At 36.6% G+C, this 14,818-nt stretch overlaps 1 protein-coding gene across 1 annotated transcript in view; it reads right to left on the bottom strand.

Annotated features, from left to right (window-relative positions):
* Positions 1–14,818, bottom strand: part of ADARB2 (adenosine deaminase RNA specific B2 (inactive)) — a 704,572-nt gene that overhangs the window by 39,695 nt on the left and 650,059 nt on the right. Inside the window, 1 exon segment of the mRNA XM_074193215.1 lies at positions 1,841–2,009. Within this exon segment, the coding sequence (XP_074049316.1) occupies positions 1,841–2,009 (169 nt within the window).

The raw sequence follows: 14,818 nt of genomic DNA, 5'->3' as shown, positions 1-14,818 counted from the left end.
AATATTTTAGCATCTTTTTTTATCATTGTCAGTTGTTATTTGCCAAGAATTCTCCAGTGCATCTTGGGCTAAGCTTTAGATTTAATGAGTTACAAAGTCTTCTAGCAGTCTAGGAATTTTCTTATGAAATGGGCAAAACCCATCAAATTTCAGAGACATTCATTTTAGACATAAGAGATAAATCTGAATACCTTCAGTTGGTAGACAGTAGGAAATATGTTTTGAGGGTTGTTCACTTATGGGATTGGGAAGGAGGGCATGAGGAGAATAGATATAACCAAGAGAAGATGCATACATCCAAAGAGGAGATGGTCATATCTAGGAAGACAGTCACCAACCTGGAAAAGAGGATGGTACCAACCAAAAAAAATTCTTTTGAAAGTGAAATGAAAATACTTTAGGAATATGGATTAGCAAGGAAGTATAAAACCTTCTGGATAAAGAATGGATTGAGCAAGAGGAGGAAAAGAATAGAATTAAAGAAGATAAGAAAGAAATATAAGGAATAATAGCATATAATACAGTAGAAATGCTGAAACTGGAAGCCAGTGAAGGATGTATAGAGATAGTAGTTAAGGTTAAAATTTTAGTTGATAAATTAAATTTTCCAAAGCATGTCTCCTCCCCTTTCCTCCAGTTTCCTGTTGGACCATTATATCAGGAATGGTCTTACTTATACTAGAGACAGATATGCTTCTTGATGGCATGAACTATTTTTTGTCTTTCTTTGTATCCCTAGCCCTAAACTTAGTGACTGTTATATAGCAGGCACCTGATAAATGCTTTTGACCTGACTCAATGTATAGATTTCAAGTTTCCCTAAGGATTTCAAATTTCAAACTCTGGATAAAAGCTGACTGAACTGAAATATAATCTTTATTTTAATCTTTGGCATGACACCAGAAAGAATATTCCATTTTACTAAGTTCTTTTGAATTTCTCAAGTTCTTAAGGTTAAAGGTTCACTTAAAAAATCTAGAAACATTTCAGAGAATTGAATTCACTGTTTCTTTTCTTCTTCAAAGTTTAGAAATTTCTGAAAAGGAACTATTGATGTGCAGAATTTTATTATACACGATTTTCTTAAAAAGAGAGAACCTGAGTTCATTGAGATGATATTGCTATTGACAGGCCTATCACCAACAACTATAAGACTGCTTCCATAGCCTCTATTTAATTTACTGTCTATTGATGTTTAAAACCACAGAGACTGCAAAATTTCAATTCTAAACCACTAATTTGTTTCATTTTTCTAGGGACCTAGAGACTTTGATTTAGAAACCCTGTGGTATCTTTGAGCAGTAAAAGAGTTTCAGTTGAACTCAACCTTGTTTTGATTTTTTTCCCCTCTCATCCCTTTATGAATACATGAAAATATTATCAGGAATAATATCTTTTCTTCCTTTTCTCTCTACAAAGAAAAATTATTTGATGCTATTCATCTATTCTTTGAGTTTTACCCATTCTCTCCCATTTTGATATAGAAACCAGTGCATCAATTTATTTTCTTTTGGTTGTGTTATTAATTCTTGATAGAGCTGTATCAAACATGTATAGAGAAGTAAATTATTCCATTTCCTTACAGTCAATGGAACTTTCCCATGAGGATTTTGAATCTATGTTCTTGAAGATTTGATGTTATATATGACATGCGGCCTGGGAAATTACAGGAAAACCAAATATATGGGTAGTAAATTTATTCTGAGATAGAAAATGATGCAATATCACTAAAGATCATGCTATCTCTCTTTTTCTAGCTCCTTTCTGAAGGCTTCCTTTCTTTTTACTAGATCTTTCTAATCTCTTTCTTCTTCATGTCGAAATGAAGCATGACCCTTACCTGGCGATCTTGTCTGTGCATGACATGGTGACAAGCTGTTCCCCAAGCAACACACCATCCCATGTTTGAACAGCGCTGTGACACCGGACAGGGATGGTCCCTTCCCCTGATTCTATCTTCGTCCGTAAGTGTCCTCGGAACTTCCTGACGATGTGCCTGCTGCTGTTCACTAGGAAGTAAAAGGCAGGAGGTGAGAGGGAGTAACTACAGACAGCAAATAGATGGCAATAATGTCCAATTTCTAGAGACATCAAAAGAGACATTATTTCCAGAGAAGGGATGTGGGGAGAGAGTTCAAATGAGAATCAACCTATCAGTTGGATTGGGGAAAGGGTGAAAGGATGAGAGAATCCTCAAATGAGAATGGAGAAAGGGCCAATTTGGTCCATGAAGGATTTAGGTTGTATAGCAGGTGATGGCATCTTGGTGGGACAGCTTAACTTGGAGGCAGGATGACAGACTCAGATGTTTACTAGCTGTGTGACCCTGAGCAAGTCACTTGCCTTCTCTCAACCTTAGTTTACTCATCTATACATTGGGAATGAGGAGTTAATTGACTAATGCTATTGAAAATGGGCATCATGATGAGGCTGAGGTTCAAGAAGGAAGAACCTGAGAGCAGAGTGAAGAAACAGCTAGGGGGTCTAAATACAACTCTGAGCAAACCTCATTGGATGAGAACTTCTTCTCCAGGTATTGCTCTTTTGCTCTCCTGGAGCTTCTGAGAGGTGAAGCCTCTTTTGGGTAAACATCTTTGAGTTACATGTTTCGTTTTTCTTTTTCTTTGTCAATCCTTCCCTCCAAAGTAAGAAAGGGGAATACAGAAAAGAAAAAGATGGGTATTCTATATAGGAAGAGCCAGATAACTTGGTTTGCTCACTTTGCTCAGAGAATCATTTGGACTGCTTTTGGTGACTTCTGTCATGATTGTACAGCATACAATCTGAATGAATGAATAATTGTCTAGATTGTGAGCTCCTTGAGGGCAGGTGACTGTCTTTTGCCTCTTTTTTTATATTTCTAGGACTTAGTAGATGCTTAATGATGATGATGTTTGTCTTTTGTCCTTGAAGAAGACCTTGACATCAAGGAGGCGTTAGCCTGAGAGGCACATGAATTGGATTTGAGTCCGGGTGGGGGGGGGGCTGTGCTAAATCATTTGTGCTAAATAGGTGTTTAATATTTATTGATTGACAGAGGTGGCCATTCTGATAAACTTTAAAGTTGCAAGTTTGCAGCTGGTTTTCAAATTACTTTCTAAGCATCTTTTAATGATGTTTGCAAAAGTTTTATTTAAATGTAGAAGATGGGGGTGGGGGAGGGAAGTAAGATTAGGGGAAAAATTGTAAAACTCAAAATAAATAAAATCTTAAATAAAAATAATAAATAAATAAAGATAAATATAGAAGAAAGGATTTTTCTTGATGGAAAGTGATAAAGATCAATAGCTTTTGGGGTATTCATGAATGGACCAATGACATCAAATCCTGCAGTCAAGACCTAGGAGCTACCCAGTGCAAATGGGTTTTCCCTTGCCAGGTTCCTTTAAGTGCGTGTCTTCTTTCTCCCAGAGATATTGAGTACCTTGATGGGAGAAGTTGAACTGTTTATTTGTAGACTGAGGTGTATTTTTTTTTTAGAAAAAAAACATTTACACATTTGATTTAATATGTAATTTTTTCTTATTTCTTTTGCCTTTATTTTAAAGTACATAGCTATTTTAAGAAGTAGTAATGTATTATGACTAGCTGGTTGTACCAATTGAAACAAATTGTTATTCAGTCATTTCAGTCCTGTCCAAATCTTAATGCCCCCCCCTTTCTTTTCTTTTCTTTTCTTTTTTTTGGCAGAGATACTAAAGTGGTTTGGCATTTCCTTCTCCAAATCATTTTATGGATGAGAAAACTGAGGCCAACAAGGTTAAATAATTTGCCCAGGGTCACACAGCTGGTAAGTATCTGAGGTAAGGGGAGACAATATCCAAACAACCATCTTCAAACAAGTAAATTTGGATAAATTGGATATAAGGTCAGCCAGGAAAATATCAGAATTACAGGGTAATAAGAAAAAGACTTCTTATAGAAAGACATTTTGGCTGAGACTCGAAGAAATCCAGGGAAACTAGGTGATGGGTTGAAGGGGGTAAAATTTTTGAGTTTGACTATCATATAGTGATCTTTCTCTAGATACTCAGAGCTACTGATTAATGTGAGAGTTACTGGAAGGGAACAAGATCAGCCTAGTAAAGAGGTTTAGGCATCCTCCATGCAAGGTAAGATTGTTTTAAATTATGGGGGGGGCCATACCCAGGAACATCCCATGTTTTTGTCTTGTCATTACATTGTAGAAGTGGTCATAATGATAAAGAAATTAAGTTCTTAGAAAAATGAGGTGAGACTTGTCTAAGATGGTACAGGTAGTAAGCTATGGAGTCAGGATTTATACCAAAATTCTCTGATTTTGAGGTTTTTAGACTTTTTCCTCAGTTGTGAAATGAACTTAATAATAGTTTATCTGAGGATCAAATGAGATTATATATTAGTAGTGCTTTGTGAAACAAAGTTGCTGTGTTAATGCCATCTTTATTATTATTTAGTAGAGCACAAATAATAAATGTAAAAGTCCTTTCCACTATAATATGGTTCCTATATATAGTGTATACATAATGTAAAAATAATTCCACCCTTGAGACCATTTCTTAGTGAAGATTTATCCATCTATGGTATTGCAATTCTAATTTTTGATTTTCTTACATTCTTACATTTTTTCCTTCTCCTTTCTCTAAATCCAAACTTAATAACCATCAGTGAAAAGAAACATTCAAATCCATAATATCCCTGGCCCAATCTTTCTTGATTATAATCATGGAAAGCTGGTTGCTAAATTTCAGAAGAAACCTTTGCCAATCTTACTCAAAAAGTAAATTTCCCATAAAAAAGCTTAAGTGCTTGAAAACACTGGACCTGATTGGAATTAACAACTTGTTTTCAGTTGTTAACCCGGGTTTTTGTCGGCTATGATTCTTTTGCCTGAAGGGCCAGGTGGTTGAAGTATTTCCAGGGAGTGTTTATTTGGGGACTTGAAAGTCACAGGCTACAGACTCTGACTTCTCCCTTGTTCCAGATTGATCAATACCACTGTGAACCTAAGTGTTTCTGATCTTGTGGGGCCTTGTGCTCCCTTGGAGCATCTCAGCTAATTGTGAACGGCATGAGGAAGTTGAAGATGCCTCTTGAGTCTGAGCAAAATGTCAATCCAAGCAGGAGTTGGCGGGGACTCATTTTAAATGTTCTGGAGTGTATTTCTAAGTGTGCCCAAGATGAGACAGGATATGAGATAGCAGGACCTTGCTGCCTGTTCTGTGCATTCAAACACTCCAAACATAGAGGATCCTAAGAAATGGCAGAATCTAGGGTAGAGTAAGTAGGTCTGTGATTTTTCTCTTTGAAGAAGGGAAGATGGCTGCAGAAAAAGGGAAGGGGGACTCCAGACCTTAGTAAAATCCCAGTTTGCATTGTTTTTCCTTTCTGAGATAAAAAAATAAGAAGAAATAAAGAAAAGAACTCTGCAGCTCTAAATTACACATGTGTTGCTTCAATGGTATTCGAGGGAGAAAAGAGTTATTTAAAATGATAGATTTAAAGCAGATTAGATCCCCAAGTGGTCATCTTGTTCAATTACTTCCTTACCCATTTAAGTAAACTGAGACCGAGGGAGGTTATGGGACTCACCAAAGGTCACACAGATAGTAAGTGGTAGAATCAAGAATACAACCCAGGTCCTCTCATTTTAGACCCAGTGCCAACATTCTTTCTATTGCAAAATTGGGATAGCAAAAAAGAAACTAAATACATGTAAGAGGGAGAAAGAAAATGTTTAAAAGGAAGAAAGGAAGGAAACTAGGGTTTCTTATGTATCTATTATTTGCCAGACAGGTCTTTACAAATATCTCATTTTGTCCTTACAACAACCCTGAGTAGTAGTGTGTCTGATCCCTACTTTACAGTAGAGGAAGCTGAGTCTAATAGAGGTTCAGTAACTTGGCCAGGGTCATAGAGCAAGTAGGTGTCTTTCTGACTCCATTTCAAATGTTCTATCTATTGTGCCATGCAGCTAGTTGGCATAGTAGATAGAGACTGTCCTTGGAGTCAGGAGGACAGGAGTTTGAATCTGGCCTCAGACACTTGACACAAGCTGTGTGACCTTGGGCAAGTCACTTAACCCTGACTGCCTCACATCCAGGGCCTTCTCCCATTAGATCCAGATGACTCTGCAGGAGAAAGTGAGGCTGGTGACTTAACACAGCACCCCCTCACTCCAATTCAATGCATGTGCTTGTCATGCTATCACCTCCCTTTTGTCATTATCTTCTTCAAGAACGAAGGACAAACATCATCATCATCATCATCATCATCCATTGTGCCACCTTGTTGTCTCTAATAGAAAATCATATTTTTTTTTAGATTTTTTTTGTAAGGTAAATGGGGTTAAGTGGCTTGCCCAAGTCCACACAGCTAGGTAATTATTAAGTGTCTGAGGCCGGATTTGAACCCAGGTACTCCTGACTCCAGGGCCGGTGCTCTATCCACTGTGCCACCTAGCCACCCCTGAGAATCATATTTTTAAAGAATAAAATTTTCATTTGCAGGACTGTTTCAAAAGTTTTATTACTTAGGATCCAAGGCAAAAGACTAATTTATTATCATTACTTCTGTTCTCATGCTTCTTGTCTTATGTTGAGTAAAGTTCAGAGAGAAACAGTACCAAGAGAGGTAAACAACCTACTCTTTTTTTTGTGCAGGTATAAGAAAGATGATGTTTAGTTGTACCTGACTCTTCATGAACCCATTTGGGATTTTCTTGGCAGAGGTATTAGAATGGCTTGCCTTTTCCTTCTCTAGCTCATTTTATAGATGAGAATCTGAGGCAAACAGGGGTAAAGTGACATGCCCAGGGTCATACAGCTGAGAAGTGTCTAAGGCCAGATTTGAAATCAGAAAGAAGAGTCTTTTTGACTCCAGGCCCATCACTTCATCTCTATTGCAACATATGCTAATTGAATAAAACATTTTGGCATACTATTATTTGTGTCTTATATCCCCAGGGCAAATCACTATCCTGATATTTTTTAAATATTTAATATTCTGCAGATTATCAAATAGATACATAAATGACTATAGTTGAATAGAAATATTAAGATTTATACTCATCTTCTGTAGACTCCCTGAAAGCTCATTTGGGACAGCTCCTGTAACAGACCCAACAATGGGGATAATATGCACTTCTTATTTCCACTTGGAACTGAACCTAAAATATCTTGGATTACAATCAAGGCATCTGGGGACAAAGACTTTAGAGGCTCTTTTAGGTAAACATCTTTGAGAAGAACTGAGCAAAATATGAGGGTTTTGGGATAAGATCACTGGAGAGAGCAGGGTCCAGATTACAATATAGCATCAGAGTTTCAAAACTGGTGAGCAGAGGTGTGAGAAAGTAGAATATTCTGAAATCTTTTGCCAGCATAGTGTCTAGAGCTCAGCTCTCTTGCTGTGATTTTGGACCTGCTATAAATCCTAATAATCCTAATAATGATGATGGGACTGGTGTAAAAGCTCTTGTTCCCTGAGACATCAGATCAGATTATCTTTTCATTTAGGAATTACGACTATATGATGTTTGTAGAAACACTGTTATGGCATTCTTGGTTACTTTATTCAAATTTATTTTATGCTTTAATATGGAATAGAGAGGATCCTGTTTTAGCACATCCTGCCAAACTGAAAGAATTTGAGTGATGATCAAGTGACAGGCTGTATATATCTCTTCTCTAAGCATCAGCCTGGCTAAGTACACAAAGGATCAACACCTAAAGGTTGGTCAACAGTCTGATAATCTTTTTCTGTCTCTCTCTCCCCCTTCTTTCTTTATCTTCTTCCCTTTCCCCTTCCTACATAGGTTGATATAAATATAGCTCTATCTCTAGATATAGCTAAACATATATGTAGAGATATCTTTATCTCTAAAGATTTCCTCTAACATGCTACATATTTATCTATATTATATTTATAATATACACACATAAGAATTCATGATAAGATTTACTAAAACTGTTATATTCATTGGTGAAGGAAACACATGGATAAAATAAATCATGGGTGTTTTGAAGTATTAAAGATGTCTCATTCTTTTATTATTGATTCTTTGTCTTCTCCATTGAAAGAAGGGAAATTATATCTCCATTTCTGTCTGAATTCTTAAATTACCTTCTGAATCTAGTCTTTCAGTTTGTTTGCAGATCCAGTTGGGATGGGTACACTATGGAATATAAGCGTGTGTGCGTATGTTTGTATGAAAGCTCTGGCACAGCTGTAGGTTAATAGAGAGGCAAGGAGGCAGCAGGCCCCATGTGGAGGAGATGCAATGGTGTGTTGCAGACCAAAAGAGGGAGAGAGGAAAAAATGAAGCCAAAGCTATCAAAGCAGAATAGCACATTGGCAGAAGAAAGGAAAGCAGCCCCAGGGGTGGTAGAGGGGGTGGGGGGGGTTGGAGCTGGCAAGTCATTCCATTCCGATGGATTCTTGAAATACATGATATTTTAAAATCTTAACACAAGTTAATTGGTATCAAGCCTTCCCTCTTTGAACAAATTAGTGTAATTGACTCAGGACATATATGTTTTATATAGTCTTTCCATTTTTGATTGTGAAGACAGGAAAAGGGTTGTTTTGGAAAGGATGACAGACTGGGTGGGAGAATGGATAGAGTTTACCTGAGCTCTAATTCCTTTTCTAATACTGCTTCCTGAGTGAATAGAAGCAAGTCAACTAGCCTTTCTGAGTATCAGTTTCCTCATCTCTAAAATGAGGAGAGGTGTACCTGCTGGCCTCTCAGGTCATCTGTGACTAGAAACTGGGGGTTGGTAATATTTTTGTGTGTATCATGAACCCTTTTGGCAATCTGATGAAGTCTATGGACTCTTTCCTCAGAATAATGTTTTTAAAAATTGAAGGAAGTTGTAAATTTCAGTTGGAGGTTAATGAGAATAAAAATATATTTTTTTCCATCCAACTCATGGATGGGAAAAAGTATCTGTGGAGATCTTGAAAGGGGGGGATACTGACCCAAGGTTAAGAACCTATGATCTAGAGCGATTAGCCTATTTATCTTTCATTTTTTACCAAGAGGGAGTTCCTGACGCACTATTTAAGGATTTTTCAATCAGTAGCATGTACTAAGAGTTTACTGTGGGTCAGAGACTGTGGTCAGCACTGAGAAGACTAAGATAAAAATGAAAACATTGCCTGTCCTTGAGTAGCCCATATTCTAAGGGGAAGACAACATGGACAGCCATGGGAAGTACAGAATATAGGAGGTAGTTTGGGGGTGGCACTATTAGCTGGGAGAGGGCTGTGGAGCTTCTTGAATTGGTATTTGAACTGAATCTTGAAGAAAGGCAGAGAGGCCAGGAGAGAGTTGGTCCGTGCCTATTAACTTCTAGTTTTTAGCAGGGAGGGGTTGGGGTAGGGTTTGACGGATGCTCAACAATATGGATAGGAAACTTCCTGAAAATAGGGAGTATGACTTCCATATGCTGCAAAATTTTCATAATCCATGGTTCTGTGCCTTATGCACTATAGTATGGGATAGGAGTGTTGTTGCGTGCTAAGAAAGGTAAACAATCTAGTACCATGAGGAACTTTGAAACTCTAACCAAGACCCACAAACAACAGATAGATCTCTTGATTTTATAAACTGCTTAAATAATGAAAAAATTCTATTGTGCTTTTTAAAAACTCCCAAGACTGTTCCATTCCTCTGCCATTTAATCAATGGCAGTGACCTCACTGGACTTGACTTAGTCTCTGGTCATCCATTTTCATCGTCCTTAGACTTAGTCTGTTAAAGAAAAATAAAAATATCTATTTAGATAATAAAATATAAATGATATTATAAAAGCAAGTCTTTTTTTTGATTTTGAATATACAGATCTTAAAGGGTAAGAGGATAAACCTCTCAGGGAATTTCTAAAATTAAACCATTGTAGATAGTCCCTTCAATAACAATATATTCCTCAAAAGATGTGATATGTCTCATCCTTACTTCCCCCAAAGACCTTTGAAAGAGATGGAAGAAATATATGAATTAATTCTTCATTAATGGAAAAAGGAGAAATTAAGTCCAAATTACAGATACTCGAAGAGCCCTGCCTTCTTAGAGATCAATCAGATTTCAGTGTTAAAAGGAGGTCACTGAGTCAGCTGAATCAATTATCCCATTCCACTTAATGTGCTAGAAGATGCTGTGCCTTGATACCTTAACAGGTCAAAACACACCTGAATCAATCAGAGACTAAGTGGAAAAAAACGTTGTTGAAAGTCATCGGATGAAATGACTCATGTTGTCAGGGGGTCTTTTGTGAGAGATTGAGAGACTTGATCATTCCCTAGAGTGGGAGGCAGTATTACAGAATAATAACAAGAACACTAATAATAAACATTTACAATTCATCCGCTATATAACAGACCCTGAGCTAAATACTTTACAAACATCATCCTCACAACAACCCTGGGAGGTAGGAACTGTTATCTTAATTTTAGAAATAAAGAAAATGATGCAAACACATTAAATGACTTGCCATTGCTAGTAAGTGGATTTGAACTCAGATTTTCATGACTCCAGAGCTAAGGCTTGATTCACTGGGATATCTATTTATTAGTATAGAACCCCTGAGATTTTTTGGTGTCTCAACAGTCAATAAGCATTTATTAAATGCTACAGAAGAAATGTTGTTGCTTGTCCTTCATTCTCGAAGAACACCTTGACATCAGGTAGGTGATGCCATGGCATTCAAGTGAGTTGGATTTAAGTGAGGGGGTGCTAGGCAGTCACAAACTTCATTTTTTCCCCCAAAGCCATCTGGGTCCAGTGGCCAGTTATGGATTAGGAGAACTGGGAATAGTCTTGGATGCAGTGGGAGATCACGGTTTCTGATATTCTTCTACTCCACCCCAGGTTCTTCCCTGTGATTATTTTCTACTCTGTATAGATCTTATATGTAAATATAATCCAATTAGAATATGAATATGTTTGAGAGCAAGGAGTTTATATTTGTCCCTATTTTTATGTCCTTTTTAATACAGGACATGGAACATGGTAGTATTTATTAAGTGTTTTTTGCTCTTACTAATTGAAAAACTTGTTCACTTTAGATTGATTTCTAGTATAAATATTGTAATAATAACACCCCATGATTGTCTAGCTCTTTCTATAGTATACATGTGAGGGGGGTGTCTTTTTTACCTTCTCTCCATCACCTGTCAATTCTAAGAAAACCATTAAGGCAAGGCAACTGTACTTGTTCAATGAATCCCAGGATGTATTTGAGAACAGATGCATTTTTAATTTTATCAAACCATCCATGGTATAATGGAAAGTGTACTAGAATTGGACTACATTTTAGTTGTCAATTTGAACAAATCCTTTCATTTGTTTTGGCAAGAGTTTCCTTATATGTAAAATGAGGGCCTTGGTCTCCCTGATACATAAAATCCCTTCCAAGCCCAACATTTTATGAATTTAGGGATCAACGGTACATCTGAAGAGACCATTTGGTGTCCAGTACACAAAGAGATGTGGAACACTTTCTGAATTCAACCACTGTCAAAGCCAACACAGGGTGCTTGTTAGCGAGTCTTAAATTTCCTAATCTAGTCCTCTTGTGATTCCTACTAGGAGGGTCTGAGGCCAAAATGACAGCAAGAAACTGGATACATTTGAAGAACTTTTATCACCCAGAGTCAGAGTCTTAGATTATAGTTTTGCAGTAGTAAAAAGTGTGGATGACAAAACCATTTCCAAGTGGTTGAATAAGTGGCCATATTTTGCAGATTTAAAAAAACGGCTGTTTTACATCATGTAGACATAGGTCATGTATATTTACAAAAGCATTTCACTTTTCTAATTTTTCTCTAGGAATTCATTAAGCTTTACATTACATTTTCTGCTCATGTAAGCCAAGAAATCCTTCCATTCACTTTGTATTTCTTTTTAAAAGAAGCTTATTTTAAGCTTTTCCACATTGCATGTTGGCTCTTTTCTACAACCTCCCAACTCCCTCCCCACCACCCATAGACAGGCATTCAGCTTCTTTCATTCAGGATGCTATACATGGAAGAGGGACTTAATAAATATTTATTCTATTGCATTTAGGTAGTCATCTCAGGTTTTAGAGCTTCCCCTCAAATCAACTGTATCTTTCATTTGTCATCAACTGCTCTGACTGGTTTTGACTCCAGTCTCATCATCATGATGCATCCTTTTCCCCTTATCCCTCTCCTCTCTTCCTACTCCCCCACCCATCCCCCTACCCCAGCCAAACTCATCAGTGGGAAACTCAGCATCATGGAGATGATTTCAGTTTTGGTACCCATGCCTCATCAGTACCCTTGTTGCTTTTGCCCCTTTGACAACAGGGTGGAATAAAAGAAATCTTATACTCTTCCATTATACAGGCTCAAAATCCCAGCTATCTCTTCATTTTGACCCAGCAGCTCTGCTTTTGACTCCATCATCATAACAGTAACAAACCCTACCTCTCCCCCACTCCCACCACCATTCCCATATCTTTTCAGTTTCCTTTTAGTATATTGTAATTTCCTTAATAAATCTTTATTGTATGGTAAATATTCACATTTCCCCATCTAGCTGGTAAAATTCTTGAGCGGGCAGGGATTATTGCACTTCTATCTTTCTGTATCCAGTGCCTAGCATATTTGTGGATAATATATGGTTGTTGTTCAGTCCTGTCTGACTCTTTGGGACTCCATTTGGGGTTTTCTATGTAAAAATACTAGAATGGTTTGCCATTTCCTTCTACAACTCATTATACAGATGAGGAAACTGAGGCAAACAAGATTACCTTGCTGTGCCCAGGGTCACACAGCTAGTAAGTATCTGAGGCCAGATTTGACCTCAGGAAGATGAGTCTTCCTGATTCCAGATCCACTGTGCCACTTAGTTACCCTGGATAGTATATAGTAGATACTTAATAATTGCTTATTTGTTCCTTGATTGATAAACATTTCTACCTACTTGTTCAGTCCAATGCTTCCATTTCCAAAGGGAATGAGCAGGTTGGGAAGGAGAAGGAATAAACTATGTAACTCTAGCATAAATTCATAGCTAACATTAATGAGTACATAGCATCCTTGCATTCAATATAAAGGCTGGTGATTTGGGTAAAATATTCACAGAATTAAAAAAACCCACTTCATTCTAGTGAACTTAGTATCTAGTGTATGGAGAGTATAAAATGTATTCCTGAGAGGACCGAAGCTTAGAAATTAAACACAGACACCCCCAACCCCCAGGAAATCAGGGCTGTATATATGGAATTTATTATTGATTTTCTTAGAGGCCTGGGGGGATCCTTATAACATCTTGGTTAAACAGATATATTTGAACTGCATACTATATTAATTAAAAAAAATCAACCTTAAATTGGCTTCAAGATTTCTAAAAATTTAGTAATCATAGGTTATATTATAAGAAGATAGATGTTTTGTCCATAAGGTTCTTTTCTCCTTTTATTCTTCTGTTTTTGTTTTTTTCATTTGTTCTCTAAACTCCCAGGAGTTTAGACTAGTTAGTTTTACACAAGGGAAACATTTTCAATAGCAATACTCAAATTGACTTTTCTATAAGACTTTATCTCATATTCAAGTTGCCCATCTTGTGAACATGTATCACTGATAACAAAGGGAACTGGAAAGAATAGAATATAGTTGGCCCATCATACCTCATTTTTTATAGTAGTCAAATAGTTTCAAAAGCACCCCTCTTCATTCCCAAATAGAAACAGAATAAAAGCCTTAATATAGATCTGAAAAGGACCTTTGAGGTTATCTGTACCAGCTTCATTCTGCAGGAGGGGAAACTGAGACCCAGGAAGATTAAATGACTTGAATGATATCACACAATTAAGTTCTTGGAGCATTTTCTTCATAGAAGAAAAAGAGTTGATGTATCATTGAGATAACTTAAGAATGAATTCCCTTGCCTCTCCCAAAAGTGAGTCATCTAAATTCTGATTTAGTTGCAAAGGTTGTACTTTGTTCTCTTTTAATCCCTTAGTGAGAGTAAGCATTTCCTGAAGTAACCCACTCAACATGCACTTCATTCATACTTTTTGAAATTAGATGAAGGGGAGAATTATAGAGCTAAAATTAGTTTTTGCAGTAACAAAAAAAAGAAGTAAAAGGGGATGTCCATCATTGATGTACATGGAATAGCTGATTAGATTATGGAATATTATTATAATGCAATTTATTATACATTGTGAAAGATAATGAATATGAGTGTAGTGTAAGCAATTCATAAAAGTTTGTTGAATTAAAAGAAGTGGCTTGCTGGGTTGAGGGAGAACAGATAAATTTGGAAATGCAGATGATGTAAAAATAATCATTTGATAAAATACATTTTAAAAACTTGATGGATTTAATTCAGAAAAGTTTACAAAGAATTATTTGAACTGATGAAGTGTAAATTAAAAAATAAAAATATATAAAGACTACAGAATTGCAATAAAAATGACATTGAAAATAACTTAAGACTCTGATGAATTGTAAAAATCATTATCAGGAGAAAAGATGAAACATACCTCTTCCTTCTCTGTAGAGAGGTGGAAGACTGTAGAATATTGTATAAGCTATCACATAGTGCATCAATTGGTTTTAATGACCTGTTTTTCTTTATTATTAGCACTGTGAGGTTTGTAAACACAATAGTATTCTTTCAAATCCCTCAATACACTTATTACATATAGTAAGTGCTATTATTTTATTATATTATATATATTGCAAGGAAATAAAGGCAAGAGAGAGGTTAAGTGACTTGCCCAGGACCAACTCAGCAAGTAAATGTCTGAGACAGGACTCAAACTTAATTCTTCCTTACTTCAAGTCTAGCATTATGCCCATT

The sequence above is a fragment of the Macrotis lagotis genome, chromosome 7 (genome assembly GCF_037893015.1).
Source record: "Macrotis lagotis isolate mMagLag1 chromosome 7, bilby.v1.9.chrom.fasta, whole genome shotgun sequence".
Lineage (NCBI taxonomy): Eukaryota > Metazoa > Chordata > Mammalia > Peramelemorphia > Peramelidae > Macrotis > Macrotis lagotis.
This window is presented reverse-complemented; position numbering and strand designations above follow the sequence as displayed.